Consider the following 20407-nt stretch of genomic DNA (forward strand, 5'->3'; position numbering starts at 1 on the left):
TGCTAGATGGCTGTGCATAAATATACCCAGTTGGTACATTGCTACCTGGATTGTTGTCAAAAAGGATGGGAATCAATGAAAGGGAGGGCGGTATAACGAAAGTGGTAGAATTAGTCTTTTAATAACTACTTGTTCTAGGCCTCTGTTTGTCACATGGGAGCTGTTGCAGCACTGTCTTGTGCCTCAGTTTCACCTGTATTTGAATGGTCACATGGGCTCTGAAATCTGTGGTGCAAGGTTGATTTCTGTGGCATTTTTCTGAAAAACAGATTCGCCTGTCTTTTATTACCCCTGTTTCTATCCAGCCTGGTTTGCAAGTCAAGGATGTTATCTGAAACTACATGAGAAAGTTCATGTAGTGTTGGGCATGCAGTAGGCCATCAAGTAGCTAGGGTAATGTTTTAATATTCTGTAGGTTAATTCTTCCTTAAAGTAGGACACCACCTTGGCATTCTTACCTTATTTCTTGTTATTTATTTCCTGAGCTCTGGACATTAATGACATCCTTGCTTTTACCTTCCTTGTCTTTTTCAAAATTTTCCCAGTAAGACCTCTATGGTGCTGTGGAGCGTAAGAAGGATCTGGTGGTTTGTTGGGAGAACACAGAGGTTGATATTCTATGACTGTTTCTGGAGAAAACATGATTTCAAGGGGCAAGTGCCAGCCCAGTGATGGAACCACAAAAGAGTTTCTTGTTTTAGATTGTTTCCAACACTATACAGCCTTAGAGCCCAGGTCTGCTGGTGGGAAGCCTAGCGCAGCTCCTTCTGTCTTCTGTGGAAGTAGGCTCCAACCCATTTTCAAATCTTCTGTCAAGTGCAGTTGCCCGCTAGGTGGAGACATAATATGTTGTACATTAGTGGATATACAGATGGTAATCAAATCCACCAGCTGCTGCCTGCTCTTCCTGGGCACCTTGCCAATTCACTGGCAGTATGTTGACTGGGAAGCAGACAGTGACACACTTTGATCGAAAAGCTTGTATGATGATTTTTTTTGTTGTAATATTATTGTTTTTCTAAAAAAATGATAAAAGAGATCAAGATGTGTATCTTGATCAAAGGGTACTGCTGTCTGCTTCCCCATCAGCAACTTCTAATTTATAGAAATCAGATTGTGTGGAAAGCAATCAGCAAAGGTTTGAGGTCTTTCTTGTTCTCACTGCCAGGAGATGCTGACAAGTGAGAAAATTAAAATCCAAGAAGGTGGGGAGAGAACTAGTAAAACACTGGTTGAAATCTAATTATTTTAAATCCACAATTTTAATAATTTTAGGGCTGTAAAATAACTGGTTAAATGGTTCAAATTGGCCATTGCTTGTGTTCTAACAGTACCATAGGGTCTTTGTCTGATGGAGGATGTTGCTTTGAGACTAATTTACTATTGAGACAAATACATCTGTAGAGCTAGTTGTTGTTAAGTAGAAGGGACCTGTCTGTGGTTTTAGGGCCAAGTTTTTAAGATATCTCCTATCAACTCTATTTCTTCCACGTGGAGCTGTGCATCCGGTATGATTTACTAGGGTGTATAAATGATACAATGAACATCTGCAAAGAACCCTTAAACCAGTCAGTGCTATAAATATGGAGATAGTGTGTGCAGAATCAGAGGACTCATACAGAAATTTTGTCTATTGTATTTAGCAAGTAGAATTTTCTCTCTTTTCAGGTTTTGGTATTGAATACACCTTTAAAAGCCTTTTTGTTTGTTTGTTTGTTTTTGTCTTGTTTTGTTTTCCTCCCCTAGCTTTTCTGAACTTAAACAACAAATAGCAGTTACAGTTACGTATGTTGATTGTGTCAACTGGAGAAAAACTGTATTTTGGGGCATAGTTAAATATTTCCAGCCAACATAAGACCACAAACCCAGTGGCAGTGGTGAGAGTTGCTTCACATTCTGCCAAATACTACAATCAAAATAAAGACTGATATGACAGGAGGCCATAGGATATATGATGCTTTGTCTAGATTGAGCAAGCGATTATCAGAGGGAAGCAGGCTGATGGAGATAAGGAGGTGAACAGGGTCTGTCTTTAGAGTGCCATCTTTGACATGACCACTAGAAGAAATAAATAAATCCCATTGACATCATTGCTTTATTTCTTTTTCCCCATCGCAAACTGACCATCACAGATATTGTCATTATCTCATCAGGCAAACTGTGTAGATTTGTGACTGCAGTTTCTTCACCTATTCTTGTAGAACAGACTTGATTGGAAGGACAAAACATAAGGGAGGAAAAGAAAGCATCCAGTGTACAGTTCAAAGTATTACCCTTCATATTCACTTGTGTGGCCTCTTGAAAACTCGTGCATTGTTTTTTCAATACCATAGTGATGTTTACAGGGAAAAAAAAATCTTCTTTACTATGTTAAACACAGCATAATTAACTATATTGCTAGCAAAGTATAATTGGTGTAATTATTTCCCTTGGTGTAATTTCCCTTATGGAACTGTAGGCAGTATTCCTAGTCAGTAGTGTTAATAGTTGTATCTTCTGCCTTAATGCTCAATAATGCTTGGGTGAGCCTTAAGCTTTTCAGAGTGTTTGGCATATAACTGATTCAGAAATGTTGAGATTTGGTAGTTGGAATGATATGAATGTTAGGTAGCATGTGAGTATGCCAGTAACAAATTTTTTGACTAATATTTGCTTAGAAATCCACATAGGTCGACAAACAGTGTTGGAAAACATTTAAATGCCACATTCTCTATAGGTGACTCAAGCATTTAGCTTCAGCTGAGTGTTAATTCAAAGTTCTAAGTACTTGCTCACAATCCTGGCTTGTGTTAAAATTCTGTATGATTGTGGAAATCCTTCTTGAACAAATCTCAGATTTATGTTGGTTTTGTTAATTTTGTTTGTGGAATCTTTCTAAAAGATAAAGTTAAGTTAGAGTGTACAAGGGATTAGTGAGTAGTTTTTTGTTTTTGTTTTTGTTTTTTTTTCTTCAGGAGAAATGATTGAGCAACATTGCTTGTTTCTTTTCATCCTTTGTTTAAACAAATTTTGAAATGTCCGCATTTCAGTATATGGTTTGCTATGAGTTTCCTAACAAGTCAAAGCAGAATGAGATTTATATGCTTTTTCCCCAGAAACCATTTCATGCCCCAACAGAAATGGAAATGACTCTTATTCTCAGAAGCCTTCCAAGTCAAGGTGGGAGGAGAAAGCCTGTAAGGAGACGTTACCTTCTCAAAAACAACCTCACGTCATCCCAGGTGTGGTTGGCTTTGGCAGTTAACCAAGGGGAAGCTTACTAGTTTTCAAATCACCCACCAAGCCAAGCCAGGCTGCAACAAAGCTTTGTTTAACTCTGGTGTGGAGCAGACTAACCCTGCCCCTAACCACAGCTGCATTTTGATTTAAGGTGAATGACAGTATTGTAAGATCGAGTTAAAACTAACCCCAACGTGTAAGCTGAGATCCAATGTAAACAGATTTATGAACATGTAGAGGAATAAGGAGCGCCTGTTTACAATGGGGTATGACAATTAAGTATTATATGAGGAAGTAATGGTTTGTTTTGACTAAAAGACTATGGCTAGAATACTTCAGATTCAAGTTAGGTAGAAACGCAGTTTTAACAGATATCTTTGTGTTTTTGTGTTTGTACTGATCAAATATTCTGGTGTTAAAACAGACTAGTTTCACGCAGAGGTGACTGAAAACTGCAACTCTTAAATTTGAGAGAAAAATTGGCTTACTTCTGCATGCCTAAATTGGAAAATGTATGCTAATAACTTAATTTGGATGATAAAAACATGAAAAATAAGTCCTTAAAATAGTGTTGAGTCAATTTTCTGATAAAGTAAATTTGTTTTCCCATTTGTGATTAAAATGACCTACAGTAAGATTTTTTTTTTTGAACTAGGTGTTAATTAAAAATATGGAAATGGATTTTAAAAACATTGCAGTTCACAGAGGAAGAATTGCCATAACTGATTTGTTCTCACAGCCATGCCTGTTGTGAGATGTTTTTAAGATGCCTAAGTTACTGGTTCTTTTTCCTGCATGATTGTTTCCAAAGCAAAATGTGATTCCAATAAAAACAGTAATTGAATTTACAGTCCACAGGACAAATTGTTGTTTTAACAGAAACTTACACACTCAGGCAAAGACTTTATGTTTTAGGTCTAATAAAAAAGAATACGAGCTCCACATTTTATGTGACCGTATGTTCTGAAAAGTTTTCTAATCTAGCTTTTTTTTTTTTTTTAATAAATAAATCTATACTGTAGTTTTTAAATTATATGAGCAATTTTTCCCCCCTGTTAGCTCAGAATCAATATTGTTTAGGTAAATTTTTTTTAATGCAACCTCTTAAATGTTAGAGCAGCTTTTTCTGTGCCAGCAGCTTAGGGTGAATCAATACAGACAAGCCTGTTCCCAGCTGATGCACCTGAGGTCTGCGAGGAGGTCGCAGAGAGTGGGCTCCTTTGGTGGTGGGCAGAGCGTGGGGCAGTTGTGTGAGGGACCTGTCCAGGTCCAGTCTTGTGTGGAGAAAATGCCATTTCCAGAGGAAATGGATGGCAAAGTAAGTCTGTCCAAGAGAGGCAATGGATAAAGGCAGGAGGTGGGACCTCTGTCTAACTTGAGGCTGTGACTCCAAATGACTATCAACAGAAAATATTCTTCTGCTGTCAGGCTTTCTCAGCAGGAGCTCCCACTTGCTTCTTGAACCCTTTTTGTTTCAGAAGTATCTTTTAATTTTTTTCCCCTAGTTTTCTGGTGATCTTCATTGTGTCTTTCTTTCATGTACATTGTACTCATATTTAGATAAAGCCTGACAACGTGCTTACTGAACCGAGGTAAATCCAGGGGGGTAGCACAGCTCCTGAGACACAGGCCTGCTCTCACAAGTGTGTTACAGTGTGAGATGTGCCAGAGAAAGACATACGTGCTGGAGGTAGGCACGTCTCCATTAGCATGTTTTGGCCTTCTTGGGGCTGACCTAAAGCACTGTGCAACAGTTAGAGTTGGTGAGATGTTGCTGTATGGAGGGAGTAACACCAGGAAAAAGCAGCCCAGGGTAAGGCCAACAGATGCCTGTTGTATGTGCTGTATGTGCTCAGGGCTGCAGGAGGAGTGGGTGGTGCTGTCGGTCCCCGCTGAGTTCCTACAGATGTCCTTTTAACAGGAAAGGGAATATTTCGTATTGCCCAGCTCCAGGCAAACAGGGATGCCTGAGTGAGGAGCCCAGCTTTCCTGGATTCCCTGTATTGCTGATGGGAGAGGTAACAGGCTGTGCTTGCTGTGGTTCAGGGCAGGTATATTAAGCAATTATTATGTTCTTAATTTATCTTAGTGGCTCTGACTTTCCCTCAGGAGATGCGGTCTTCTTAGTGCTGACTATGGGGGGTTGATAAAGCCCCTAAAGCAGGTGTGATGAATACCATCCCTCTAAGCATTTTAATTCTTCTAACCCATTTTGTTGCCAAAGACATATGCTCTGTTGCAAATCTGTTTTCTGAAACTGCAGCAAGTCTTTATAAAATGTATAAAATCTCCTTCCAGAAAGAGATATCGAAATGCACCTGGCCAGATACATTTATATTTTTATCATAACATTTTCAGCATTCTTGTCAGATCTTTCCTGATCAAATGATTTGGAAGAAGAGATGTACAACAAGAAACTGTAAAGCCTGATAAGGTGAATGCCACCTAAATATTAGATTGCCTATTGTGCATTAGGTTCAACAGAAATACTTCTATGTTTTTCTCATGTGATCACATGGCTAGAAAAAATCAAAGCAAACAAACAAAAACAACTTATTTTTTTTCCAGTATTTGTAGATTCAGCTAGGTGTTTTCTGTGGGAAAGGCTCTTGATTATTATTATTATTATTATTAAGGCTTTAGATCTCTGTTGAATAAAACTGCAGAGCCACAATGGGAGCTGGCTGCAGTTTGCTTGTTGAGTGCCCTTGAAGTGGAAGGGAGGGGGCTGGTACTTTGAAGAGTTCTGACATACTAACGTTGCACTTTCAGGGACTAAAAAAAAATTCCTCACACCTTCTCAAAATCTGTATGCATTGCTTTGAAAACGGTATTGTTAACTTCAAGCATTTAAAATATTGAGCAAGACCTCAAAAAAAGTCATGAGACTTGCTTAAAAATAATTGTTCTTTGGTTCCTTTTGCTTGCAGTCTAGTTTTTGAGCTTTCAAGATTTATGTTTTCCATCTTTCCTCTGCAACCATAAGAGCTAGACACTAAATTTATTTTTAAATGAAAGCTGAGATTCTCTTGTAATCCCATGACTCTAGGAGACTTGGCAATGCTAAACACAATGTGAATTTAGAGTGACCATTCCAAGCTGAATCATTTAGTGATGTGCCCTCAGCATGAAAGCCAACTGGGTGTTTTGGTGTTGTTTTCTGTTTTTCTTTTTCCTTTTTTTTTTTTTTTAATGTCTCTTATTTTGTCTTTCTAAAAAATCTGTGAATTGCCAACAATAATTGGAAGATTGGTAAAAGCAGAAGTAGATACATGACTGCAACCCAGTAAAATCAGGATTTTATTTTATTTTTTCAGGGATGTTAGGATATTCTTACAGAATCTAGGTATTAAGGACATTCTGCAGTAAGGTGTCTCCAGAGAGGAGAGCTTTGGTTGTTTTTGTAGAAGCACCCTTTTCTGCTCAATCAAGCATTAAAATTGGCAGTGGTTGTTAGAGAAGCAAGAAAATCCTGGTTGCTTCTCTCATGCAGTTACTGAAGAGGATATGTAAAAGCTTTAACTCTGAGGAAAAATATTTATAACTGTGACAGTGTATTTCCGTACAGTAATTTATGGGCAAAATGTAGGAAAGGAGGAACACAAGCTATAAATAATATTCCGTATGTAAACATAATGGCAGCAGCAAATTCTTTTTATTTAAAAATTAATATTGATGTTCATTAATATAAATTACCACATTTCAGATGACTCTGATGTCCTTGAGGCCAGATGTCACCGACTGATTTACAGCTTCCTGGGGGGGAGGAGGAGATCCTGTTTTGTCAATGTAGGCACCAAATTGCTTCAGATAGCTATTTTGGACTAGATTAATTGCTGATGTATTGTCAGCAAAGTGGATTCATATCTCAGCTCAGAAATATGGAAAACTGTCTTTAAAATGTATTAACTTGAATTCTGAAATGCAGGAAAAATTGTGTAAAGCATACCTTTGACTTACTGAACTCTTGTCTCATTTAAGGAATAGTGGTTTGAAGACTGTTGCCCAGGAACATGCACACAGACTTTCCATGTACATCATTGGCAACTGAGGAACATACTTAAGAGGCCAAGTTTAATCCCTCATTGATCTTATTTCTACTTAAAATATGAATACAAATGTGTGTAGTGAAGGCGTTCAGAAGCAAGCTCTGCCATCTTAGTCACACTGTACAGATCATGTATCTGGATTAAATTTCCGAGTGCCTCATAACATCCTTCAGTCCTCTGGATCTTGTGCATAGCATTGCTGCGAAATAGGATAGGAAATGCATTTGAAAAGCTATCAGCAGCCTCCCAGAAACCTCACCTGTGAGAACACTGTGGGCGATGCTTTAGAAGGCAGGTAAAGTGGATTTGTTGTGTTTGCATATGCTGGTAGGCTAAGGAGGGGAAGAAAAAAGCTGGTTTGAATCAGGGTGAGGCAGCGCATCTCCGCGCATTAGTTTTTCATTCCAACTCAACCCCATCAACCCCATGAAATATAGGCACCTAACACAACACAGCTTGTAAATGCCTTTTATTCCAACAACTGAAATACAGAAGATTGGTAGATGTGCAGCTGGACATGCTTAGCATGAATGACAAAATAATGTCAATCCTATATTAAAGATTTGGGTTCATAACAAATTTCACATATGATCATATGTAAGAGAGAAGTCTGTGCAGGACTCCGGTAGCACAAGGCCCCACAGCATGCAGTTAGAAACTACACAGATGATACAAATATGGAAAATAACACACAACACTTTTTTAAAAATGCATCCGTCATTATAAAAAATCAAATCCATATCCCACCGAAGGACATTGAAAAGCTTTGAAAGATGTTACTAGGCTTTAGAAATGGTCCATGCTGAACTTGGGATATTTTTTCTAATCCTTATAAATAATTATTTTCCTATGTTTGGTAAGATTAGCTACGGAGAATTTGTGTTAAGACTCTGCGGACAGGAGTACAGAATTTCAGATAATATTAAGCTGAAAAGGTGGTTTAAAAATGTTTCTGTGATACAAAAGCCTTACATCAAAGAAGCAAATACACCACCACCCCCCTCTCATTTCTCATTTAAGAAATAAATAAGCATACACTGTAAATTCTAATTTTCAGCAAGTGTGTAAGCAAATCCTAACTGACCTTGACCTCAGCTTTGCTAATTTTCAAACTCTGACATTTATTCCCTGAGTAGATTGGTTCCCTTCATACCATGTACATAAATACTGCAAACCTTTCCAATGACTTGAATTAGAGTGTAAGTAAATAGCTGGTTTTAATCTACATAATATTTTGAGAGCAGACGTTCTGCGCTATGACTATTAAGATATACCCAGCAGCCATTTGTATAATACTAAAACCTCTTACATATATTATTAAATGTAATGCTATCAGCCAGGGCTTGTTTTATGCCACAGAAACTTAAATAATAAAATACGGTGTGGATAAAATCTGCAATAATAGAAACTTAAGCAAAATTAATTCAAGTAACAGATAACATCTGGGGGAAAATGTAACGTTATATTGGTAAGTTATGCAAAGCTAATTTTATAATAACTACCACATCTGTGGAACTCATTTATTAGAACACTTTACCAATCTTCTTTCCTGCCGTTATTCTGTTTTAGAAATTTTCCTGTATACTGTTTTATTGTCTTTGCTCTGCCTACATTGGTAAAAAGGTAATTTGCTAGCTCTCAACAAAAAGAAAAGCATGTGGGTTTACGTACAGAACAGCATGACCCTTTTTATACTTTACCTGGTTTTATGCAAACTTCTACTAGAAAGAATCCTGGGAAAAAAATGGTGGCACGTGGCTGGAAATTTAGAGCGATGTTTCAACACTGGCTGCAGCCCTCAGCTGTGACTGCTGGGACCTGATGCAGCTGGGGTGGGAAAGTAAAGGTGATGCCAAATGATGCTTCCCACATGATCCTCAGCTGAACGCTGGAGCAGCCTCTAGCCTGCGCTAACTTGTCCGAGTTCAAGGGGCCTTTTGGCACCCCACTGCACCTAGGAATTAGTAAGAAAATTATATTTGACTTCTGCTCCTTCTGGTCTCTCTCAGAGCATCCCTTTATCTGCAGCTGACACTGATATGTTCTCTGTATTTATGCCACTGCCTTTATTTGTGTTTGAGTTCTCATGGACCCATTGGATCGCAATGAGCATGAAAATATTGCCAATTAATTTTAAGGCATTATCGTCTTGCCAAACTGTTCCTCATGTTTTGGTAGTTACATTGATTCAAAAGGACACTTTGAGTAATACATCTTTGTCAGAGTGAATGATGCTCAGATAATGACAAATCCTCAGGATTTTTTTTTAAAGTATATATATTTTTTTAATGTAGGTCAGTGGAAGTAATTTGCCATAAATTTACTCAGGTTTCAGAAACTAGCAACATTTTTTAAAGCTAACTGTAGCTGTATAAAACTTACTGTGTCTCCTCTGTTTTTAAATAGATTTTACTACGGAGCCATTGGTGCTATTAAACATGAGGCTTTGTTCAAAGGAAATACAAAGACTTAATTGTTTTGTATTTTTTTTTCTCTCTTTAAAAAGGAAAGTATTGCATCAGAAGGATTCATTTAAATACGTTTGTTGGCTTCAGGCTCTCGCCACAATTCATTCGTTCTAATTTTCCCCTGGACTTGTTAAGGAGACGATGTATAGGAAGGAGCAATGCAGAATGGCATTTTTAGGTCACTATATTTTGGCTGTAAAATGTAGTACTGCTCACAAACTTACAAACTTAGTACTAAACAAAATATTTTATATTTTACATTGCAGTTTCAGAGACTTTTAAAAAACTTTTGGCTGAATGTTGAGACTGTTACGGCTCATTAAAGAGACTAGTTCTGCTGTAATTTAGTTATTTCTTAATGATCCAAGGGTTATTATTAGACATGGAACAGATGAGTAAAGAATAGCTCTCTTTAAAGGGACGCAGTGAAGTAAAAATATTATTCTAAAACAGAATCTCTGAAAATCTTATCCAAGCTACAAAAATGTATTTGATTAGTTAGGAATTGATTTTAAAACCCCATCTAGTTTTTTTTTGTTTGTTTGTTTGTTTGTTTGTTTTTTACATTATTATTATTTCTTAATTGAAACCAAGTGAATAAATGGAATAATGATTTGATCTAAATAAACTTGAATACTTAAATAAATAACTAAAAGCAGCCATTTTAAGGAAGCAGAAACTATTTGTGAATTCTCATCCAACTTAGCAAATATTTTTCATTGAGAAAATACAGGGTGAGAAATCAGATAAAATTGAAATATTTGCTAAATCAAAAGGACTCTAATTTTAAAAAGCATTAGAATTTGAAAACAAATCTTCTGGTGTAGTTTAGAAAGAACAGCATTTAGGTCACCATTCTGATGAAAAAATAAACTATTTCATTTGTCAATATTTAGACACTAGCAGAGGGCTGCAAAATTTGAGCCACAAGTGTTACTGGAAATGCTTCTTGGTCTCTATAAAAGCTGCTTTTCTCCTCACTTAAATTCTGGAAATCTTTTTGTCAGCCTTTTGGGTTGTTATACACTTGAGATGATACTATCTACCTTTTTTGGGTAGCTCACGTATGACAGAATCCAAACATAACTTCTGAAATACTTTTAGAACTACAAAAGAGATTTTTAATGCAGTAAAATGAATCGGTCTATCTGTTTTTTTTTTTTTTTTTTTTTTTTTTTTTTTTTTTTGTCATCACTTTTGCAAACTTACAGAAGCTTTCATGGTTTTCTGCATGTTTAGTTGTAGCAGGTAAGTGTAAGTAAGCCAAATATCAACCTCGCTGCGCTTTCCAAGGTGTGAGGAAATTTAATTTATGGGAGCTGCAATTACCCCATTGTGAATTAATGCAGTTGACTTTCACCATCCAAGCAAAATCTTGTTTTTTAATAGCTGACTCAGAACTGGAACATCTGCCTGCTATTCTCAGTGGGCACTTCCTTTTTGTAGAGGTCCAAAACATATCGTTATTATGCCCTGTTCCTTGCTAGTTTAAAAATTACTTTTGTCACCTTATTTGGTATGTCACTGATTAAAAACAAACAAACAAACAAAAAAACTCAAACAACAAAACAAAACAAAAACTTGACCCTTTGGAGGACTCAGGGCAGCCTTCTGCATCACTTGCAAAAGAGCCTGAGTAGTGAGGATGAAGTGCTGCATCCCCAGCTAGTGCTGGGGCAAAACTGCCATTTCGTGGTCTAAACATCACTGGAGCAGCAGCTCACATGCCAGCTGGATACCAGTGAAGTTCCTATGATTGCAGGAAAAAGAAATGGGAGCAAGTTGGTCTAGCAACAAAAATTGATTAATTCTTATGGTAAAGTCACATCTTTAAATCTTTTTCTTAGGGCCTTATTTTATGCAGTGTAACAACAGTCTTACTCCTGCTCACTCCTGAGATTGAATGCCCCAGAAGTCAACAGGGTCATTTGATCCCAAAATGCAACAAGATCCTTGTTTAGAAGTGACAAATTTGCATTGTGAAGACTGCATGTTACCTAAGCACTGTGTTTTCTAAACTTAATTATCCGTATGAGTAAGAAGCTGTAGTGTTATGAAATTATGAAAATCATCTGTTCTTTCCAAGTGTTATAAATGGGATCCCTTGAGATGCAACTAGAAATTAAAGCTGATCTATAATCATTTTCAGTATGCTTTCCAGTTCTGAGCACCTGGATAGTAACCAAAAAAAAAAAAGTATTGTTTTTGCTGTTTGCTAAGAATTTCAATTCTGTTTAAAGAAAAAAAAATGCATTAAAGCTGTGAGCAATAATTAAACATGAATTCCTTTTTTTTAATTTTTCTTACATATATACGTATATACTGCCAGTATGTGATTGAACTTGCCCCACCTGCAGTTACCCCCTTCCCTCCTTTACTGGAAGAAGATATGCGTTCGGAGAGCTGTGAATCACTGATTGTATTGCCAATATTTGTAGAGATGGAATCTAAGGTATGGAGTTTTGTTCCTTTTTTTTTTTTTCCTTTTTTTTTTCTCAGCTATTTTTCTATGAGTCTCTTACCTCATTTAGTCCTTTTGGTGTCCAGTCACTAATGACATTTATTTTCTCCAGAATGCATTCACTTCTAAAATGAATGCTTGAATGTAGTTGCTTTCATTGCATTAACCAGTCAGCAGAGGAGGACGTTAATTTGAGTCCGCATGTCTGGGCTCTTGCCCCATGCAACTTCATAACCTCAGCATCTGCTTGGCCTGGGCAGTGAAGGTGTGATGCTGATAGTCTGTCAGCAGAAGTTCTTAAATGCTGGCTTTGTGTATTGTGGTGGGGGGGGTCTGGAGAACAAGTCTTACGAGGAGCAGCTGAAGGAGCTGGGATTGTTCAGCCTGGAGAAGAGGAGGCTCAGGGGCCACCTTATCACACTCTACAGTCACAATAAAGAAGGCTGTAGCAAGGTGGGCTTGGTCTATTCTCCCACGTGCCTGCTGACAGGATGAGGGGGAATGGGCTAAAGTTGCACCAGGGGAGGTTTAGGTTGGATGTTAGGAAGAACTTCTTTACCGAGAAGGTTGTTAGGCATTGGGATGGGCTGCCCAGGCAAGTGGTTGAGCCATCCCTAGAGGTCTTTAAAAGACGTTTAGATGTAGAGTTCAGTGATATGGTTTAGTGGAGGACTGGTTAGAGTTAGGTCAGAGGTTGGACTAGGTGATTTTGGTGGTCTCTTCCAACCTAGGTGATTCTGTGATGCTGTGGTTGTTGGGTGTCTTCGGGCTGACACTGTTGGTCCTGTAGAGAACAAGAGAAAGCTCTAACTTACATATTTCTTATTATGGTTGGTTGCTGCTAGGGATCTGATCAAGAAGGTCACCTGGAAGAACCCTGTCCAGAGGCAGAGTCCCTTGAATCAGGTGCTGTGGCTGCTTTCACTGTTGAAGATCAGAAGTCTGCAGTGGGTGGAATCCCAAATGAAATCATTGGCAACCTTGAGGTACTATTGCTAGAAAGCTATTCGCTAATTCTATGGTTAATTAGCTAGCTCAGCTTTAATGAATATAAACTGTATTCATGCTAAAGCTGGCAAAAAGCACGTCCATATGCTGTAAGAATGTGAATTAGCCTCTATAAATAGCTCATAGTTTAGTCAGCCTACGTGTGACAAGATAAAAAATATTCAGTAATATAACAACATATATCTTCAGCATTACTATGTGTTAGAAACATGGGCCAAATCCTGCTCTCAGTGATGTCAGTGGCAAAATTCCTCTTTGGGGGTTCAGGACCAGCTGCTAGGATGAAGCATGTGCAATATGTGCTTAATATAAATTGTTAGACACATCTTTGTTACACATCCTCCGATCCGTATCAGGAATAACACACTCATACCAATTCTAGACCTTGGTTGGTAGGTGCTTAAGGGTAGAAGAGCTGCCTTAATGGAACAGATCAGGTTTCAGTGTGTGGTCTGCAGACTCTGAAGAGCCTGTGTGTTATTTCTTAAGGGTTCATGAAAGGTAGTAAGCTATTGTCAGTGGGCTTAAATTTGTAGTGGGGTGATCTCCTTCTCCATAGGGTGGTCTGTAAATTGAAACATGTGGAAAGCCAGCAGAGTAGACCGTTGTTATTTTGTAAACTGCTCCCTCAAGCGTATGAAGTTATTGGTAGTAAACCAGCTAGAACTCAGTTCAACAATGGAAATACTATGTGGTCGTATCTCAGCGATCAGGTGGCATTAAGCACTTTAAGCTTTGTGTCATTACAGTTTTTGATCCAGCATATAGGATATGGTTGACTGAGCAGAAGTTTATTAAATATATAGTATTATCTGAAAATAGTGTGATATTGATAAATTGCTTTGCATGGATTATGTATGAATGGGAAATATCAATTGGAATAATGATACCATCGTTAGATCTACCTACTTCATTTCATATTCCCTTTCAGCATGCCTTTGGCAATGGAAGAGAACCTAGCCTATGTTCTCTTACTCCTTTCTATCCCTACAGAACAAAGGAATGCATGATTTTCACTTGACCTTGATTTCATTAGCGTCAGTACTAAGAGCTTTTCTTCTTTACAAAACCTGCTGAGATGAAAGAAATGCATTTTTTCCTCTTTCAGAACTCTAGTTATATACCTAGAAAAAAAAAATCCTTTTTGTTTTTGAAAGTTGTTCAACAGTTCATCTTTTTCACCTGATATTTAAGTTGGGGTAGTCCCACCATGAGATTTTTTTAGCTGCTACATAATCAAACTCATGGCATTGTGTTGTTATGAAAGAACTGTGATTTTGCAATCTGCATTTTGTCTGCAGTGGACAGCTTTTGCTCTTGTTGGGTCTAGAAAATAACTTTCAGTCTGAAATCATAGTGCTGATGCTCAGTGATGGTATCAGCAGCCAGAGTAAGCATGGTGGCAACTGATTTCCACTGAATGTAGAATTGGAGACAGAGAGCTTAAAAAAACTGGAGAAAAAAAGGCATCTGGGGTGGCTAGGAGAGGATTAGCCTGGAGGGTCAGTGTTCCACAGGAAAGCCTCTAAGTATACTTACAGTTTATAGGAGCATAGGGATAGGAACATATTTGTTGGTACTTGAAGGTGGATTTAATATGATGAAGGCAATATCCAAAGGCACAAAGTTGAGATAGAAATCCCAGCTTTTTGATGCTGACCCATTGTATGGAGAACTTTGGAAAAAAATTCTCCATAGAGCAGATGTTGAGGCTATCTAATGACAGGAAGTTTGCAGGATAGCAGCAGTAGGGATTTCCAGGACGTGCAAAACAAAATGTTCCTAACATGGCGAGTTACTGCAAGTTTTTATGGGCCACATCCAATCACTTTATCAAAATTATATGAAGTCTATTCAGAATGTATCTCTAAGTTTTGGGTCAATTTTGATAGTCTGTGAAGGACCTTTTATCCCTTTCTAATTGTTTCAACAAAACATCACAATTCTTGGAAGGACTGCATCATTGCACGCCTTCTGTTCCTCATGTATCTTGGCAGTGGTGTATGCCGACACGGAAAAATACACGTAAACTCCCCATAAAACCCCAATATATGTGCTCTTTGTCCCAGTGATCCCACATTTCTATATGCTATCAAATTAAGAACTGCTACACTTTATCACTGCTGCAGATTTCACTAAGATATGTCAGAACCTTTGTACTTTCCCCCACGAATATTACACTGCAAATTAAGTGTTCAGTATGTACAACAGTCTGGATTTCCAGAATATGATACACATTCATAATTGTGTTTGTAATTAAGAAAGACAAGCAACATCACAGAAATATGTTTTTTTTTATTGTTCATTTTCAGTAATGCTTTCTAATTCCAGCCATTTCAATAAAATGTATTACACTAGAGAACAAACATCTGCAGCAAAGGAAAACAGTGGAAACAATCAAATCCCAACGCAATTTTTCTGATTTGGTGTTTATTGGTAAAGGCTGTCTGAGAATACAGGCAAATTAGCCTATCTCCCAAGACAAGGTTATATGAGAAATGGCTGTCCCAGATCACTTCCCGTTCATGGCAGACATACCATACATCGGGATTGCGCACAGTAATACGATAAAGTGTTATCACGTAAGTACAGGCTGAAACACCGTTATGTCTGCAAAACAGGAAGGTGTGTAGGATAATGTCTGTCTTACTGCACCACACTGTGTCAAAACCACAAAGACAATGTGCAGCCTAAGATAGCTCCAGCATAACCACTTTTTTCTTCTGATTTTCTTTACAGGCAGAGATAAATGAAAAGCTGCAAATACAAGAAGAAGCTTATACTTTGAGAACCGAAAAATTAAAAAGTCCTAAATAACCAGATAAGAAAGGTGATGTTGAATTTTACGGAAACTGGGGGGTGGGGGGTGATACACAGAGAAGACTGGCTCTCTGCCAGAGCATAATTATTTTTGTATAAAGGAAAATGGTTCACTTAACTTTTACCTAGAAATAGTTCGTCCGAGTTCCTCAAATTCACTGTGTTCTGCCAGGATTGTTGTTTAGTTTAGACTTAAGTGGGAGACTGTAAACAGAAGGATATGTAATACAAGCATGTTGAAGTTCAGTTTATTTCTGAATATAAATCTCAGTTAAAAAAAAAAAAAAAACAACTCTCTAGTTTTATTATTTCTTTCTTCCAGTTGTGAAATGCTTAAAAGTTTCTGCTTTTTCAGGATATTTTGCTGGAAGGAGAATACACAGAAAGAAAATGTAATTTTGAGGCATTGCAGATACAATAAGGAGAGAATTTAATTAACATGTAATTATACACTTTTTTCTGTAGTTATTCATTAATAACATGTATGTTATTTCATTTTAATTTTTTTCTAAGCTTTTAAACTAGTTTCATATATTACACTTCTTTATTTCCACCATACTAAAACTGCATAAAAGAAGAGTATGTACTTTTACAGTCTTCCCAGAAAGAATTCCTTTTGATTTCCGTGGATTTTTTTCTGGAATATGTGTAACGTTTCATCTGAAAATGCATTTCCTATTCCTCTGTATGCTAACATCATTCCATATTTTGTCAGACATTATAGAAATGTTGTAAACACAAGAGGAATCTTAACTATACAATAATTGACATCAGAAGAACTGGTTTAACGTCTATGTTTCAAAATAGTAAACTATACTAATTGCTATGTTACAGAACTCTGTGCCCTAGAAAGCATGGTAAAAACAAGTCATGCTTTCAAGCGTAAGGGCTGGATTGCGTGCTTAAGGGAATATTTACGAAACAGAATACTTTATTTGTTACAATTTTGTATTTGTTTCTCGTTAAGTAAAATGTTAGGCTTTGTTTCACTTCACCCACATTTTTATGGTGAGAACGAAGAACGTTCGCAAGCCTGACTCATCCAGGCAAAAATGGCAATAACCTGAAATAGTTTGCCTGAAAGGTCTTGTTTGTCACTGCCTGCCTCGCATGGGCGTGCTCCCTGGTTGTGCTTAGAGCTGAGAGCACAGCCAGAAGGGGGCATTGCCTGCACGTTGTTCATCAGAAAGAGCTCCCAGAATTAAAAGACAATATTCAGTAGCTGCGTTTGAGTGCCAATAGCCTGGAAGTACTCTTTAAAGTACATGTCAGATGTGTGGGCACTGGACTCTCTGTAAAGCAGTTGTGTGAGATGTTAAGTGGGCAGAATATTTTAGTTGGTCTCACCTGTTGAGAAAAATTCTTCCCGTTACATGATCAGAAGTAAGCTCTATAGCAATTCACTAAAAGTTTTCTTCATTTTTCTATCCAACATGGGCCAACAAGTTAATAAGAGCTTCCTTTCAGCTATAAAATCTAACTATTCCAATTTGAACGGTGAGGTAACTCATGAGGAATTATTGGTTTATCCTAAAAAAAAATCCTTTAAAATCTCTAAGATCCATGGTTATGTTCTGCAATGTTTTATTGCTTTGAAATATGACTCTTTTTTTTTGGTCGTGAAAAATTTCTAAAATCAAAAGGACCTTTATTTTGATACATAAATTAATTTCCAAGAGCATTATGCTAATGTCACAAGTTTCCCTGATTTTGAACTCAAAGGTGCGAACATAACTTCTGAAAAGAACTGTCTGTATGGAAGGGGAGGAGTGTTTCTTAAAATTTTTGCTGAAAACGTTATTGTCAATTTAGCACTTCAGTCAAATCTGATGACTACAACATTCTTGCTATATGACAAAGCAGAAAAGGTATAATGATGATTTATGTTAGGACCAATGCTAAACAAAGGCTTTTGCCCATATCTTCCTCCCTCTCCCATATTTTGTAGAACTTCTGGGAAATTTTGAAGTGCTTTGAAGATGGGAAGTTGTATATGAACATCAAGTATTACTGCAATGATTTGTTAGCAGTCGCTCCTAGTACATATGCATAACAGCTGAGGTACTGCAGAAATTCCACGTGGAGTTCAAATCCCACAAACCGTACTTGTAGCTCTCTTCCTGCTGACTAATAGTATTTGTAGCTATCTTCCTGCTGAAATAATGCTACCAATAAAAACAGCCCCAGGGATTATTATTTTTTTTATTATTATTTTTGAAATGGGAGGGGGGATAGTTAAGGAGACTAAGGTGAAGGCGGGAAGATGAGCAAAAGGTGGACATGACATCTCTCCAAGCAGTCAGAGTACATGCTCTGACACAGCATATGAACATCAACTCGAAGAATCCTTTCATGTCTTCAGAATGGTAATATGAAATGCAAAACGTCATGCTTTGGATGGATGGGTAGGAACAAAATGTTCAGATGCAATATGGTGCATTAAGAACAGTCTCCAGCCTGTATTCCTGGCTTTTCCGATGGATTAAATCAGGCTTGCTGTTTTTAAAGTCTCCCGTGTCATGTTGAGTTACTGCTATAGTTGTCTCTAAAAATAATTATACTGTCATTTCTGGGACCTACAGTTGAGGCTTTTGAGGCTTTGGCATAATAATCTTTGATTTTTTGTTTCACTACTGATGTGACATAGTTCTTTAAAATATACATACTTAACGTCGTTCTTAACGGGTTCCACCCTACAAAGCTTTCAATTTAAATCAGGCAGATGTAGAAAAGAAGAAAGATGTTACATTCTGCCTTGTCTCCCAAATAAGCAAGGATTTTCTAGGGGGAAAGGGATAGAAGAAACACTGTAGTTTTTCCTCTGTAAGGTATAATATTGATGCTTTTTAGCATCTGCATGGTAAAATCCTGGTCTCCTCTAGGATTTTATAATGAGGTAGTGAACAACTAGTAATTATCCTCTAGCAAACGAAAAGCTTTTCAAGCAATGCTTTTCCTGCGTTACACTGACAGAGGATGGAAGTTTAGAAAAGATGGAAAGCAGCACTTTCCTGCATTACATTGACGGAGAATGAAAGTTTATAAAAGATGGAAAACAGCTTTCCTAATAAGAAGCTGGCTGGAAAAGATGGAAAAGGGGGCAAAAAGAGAAAAGTTTTTTTTTTTTTTTTTAACCTGTTCCACAGTGTTTTGCCATGACCTTTTCTTCTCAAGCCTTGCTTCTCTCCTTCTGCACCAATACTTAATTTGAATTTGAAAATTACCACATTGTTTCCTTCCTAAAATTATAACTGACATTCCTAGAAAATTTGCTTTCCCAGAAAAGCACTGTGCGTGGGCTTTGTATTCAGCTTTCCACAAGTGAGAAAAAGACATTTTCTTCAATAATCTACCCTGCCAACGTGACCACAAAATGTGTGCAAAGTCAGCATTTGTCCATTTAAATCAGATTTTTAAATGCACATGATTCAGTTAACCACCAGTACGCATGCATCCAGGTGCAGGTATTGTACTTATTTGTAAGGATTTATTTTGTGAGTAGTGTATTGTTTTCATTGATGGGCTTTGGTTTGCAGTTCATACTAACTGTGTAACAAGAAACATATTTGTATTACACACACTTGTTGGTTGTGGTGTTTTTTGTTTTGTTTATTTGTTTGTTGTTGTTTTTTCCAGTAGTATATTTTAAACTTTTTCAGTCCTTATTTCTGCCTTTTCATCCTGTAAGGTGCTTGGGCTCCTCTGTTAAGGGATTCCTGTGAGATCTGTCTTGTTCTGGTGAGATTTTCACAAGCCACTGCAGAGAAGGGTGTTCTGATGCTACTTCTGCTGTACAGAGCCTCCCTAGCATAGGCTTGATCCCAGGTTGTAACCCAGAAGTAAGTAGAAGACAGCTGCTCAAAAGAGAGGATACTATTATGGGCTGTACCCTCTCATCTTCAGCTAGCCCCTGTTTATGGCAGAGTGTGGATATGACAGATGAACTTCAGCACGGGTTACGTTCATATCAAGGGTCATAAAGAATTCATAGCTAGTGCGTGTAGCTTTCCTGTGGTGTGGAAGGGATGTTTACACTCTTACTAGCACTAGTAAGAGCGATGTGTCATCCTGAAGCAAAAGATACTGCAGGTAACCGGGCAATTCACCCCCTTTCCTCTCCCTCGTATTCATTTTAGGATGGTGTTATACCTGCCCCTGCCACAATGTGTGTGGTTCTGCTGTACACTGGTGTAGGGAGGAGTTGTGCCCAAGGTGAGATCACCTCTATTTCTCTGCCACTGTTGACGAGGAAGTGACAGCAGTGACAAAACACTCAGGCTGCGTTGCTTGCCATGAGCAACTCAAAACTCATGCATGTAACTCTTCAACCCATTTTCTTGTGGCACTTCAAGTGTGCAGAGCAAGCGACAAACTCCAGCAGT

At 37.7% G+C, this 20407-nt stretch overlaps 1 protein-coding gene across 1 annotated transcript in view; it reads left to right on the forward strand.

The window, feature by feature from the left end:
- CABCOCO1 (ciliary associated calcium binding coiled-coil 1) overlaps positions 1-16022 on the forward strand; it is a gene marked incomplete at both ends in the record, with an annotated part of 53118 nt that extends 37096 nt beyond the window's left edge. The window contains 3 exons of the mRNA XM_084290154.1: positions 12066-12188; positions 13043-13183; positions 15945-16022. Of these exons, the coding sequence (XP_084146280.1) occupies positions 12066-12188; positions 13043-13183; positions 15945-16022 (342 nt within the window). The remainder of the gene's footprint in view (positions 1-12065; positions 12189-13042; positions 13184-15944) is intronic.
- Positions 16023-20407: the final 4385 nt, after the last annotated feature.

The sequence above is a fragment of the Netta rufina genome (assembly GCF_964035555.1).
Source record: "Netta rufina genome assembly, chromosome: 7".
Classification (NCBI taxonomy): Eukaryota; Metazoa; Chordata; class Aves; order Anseriformes; family Anatidae; genus Netta; species Netta rufina.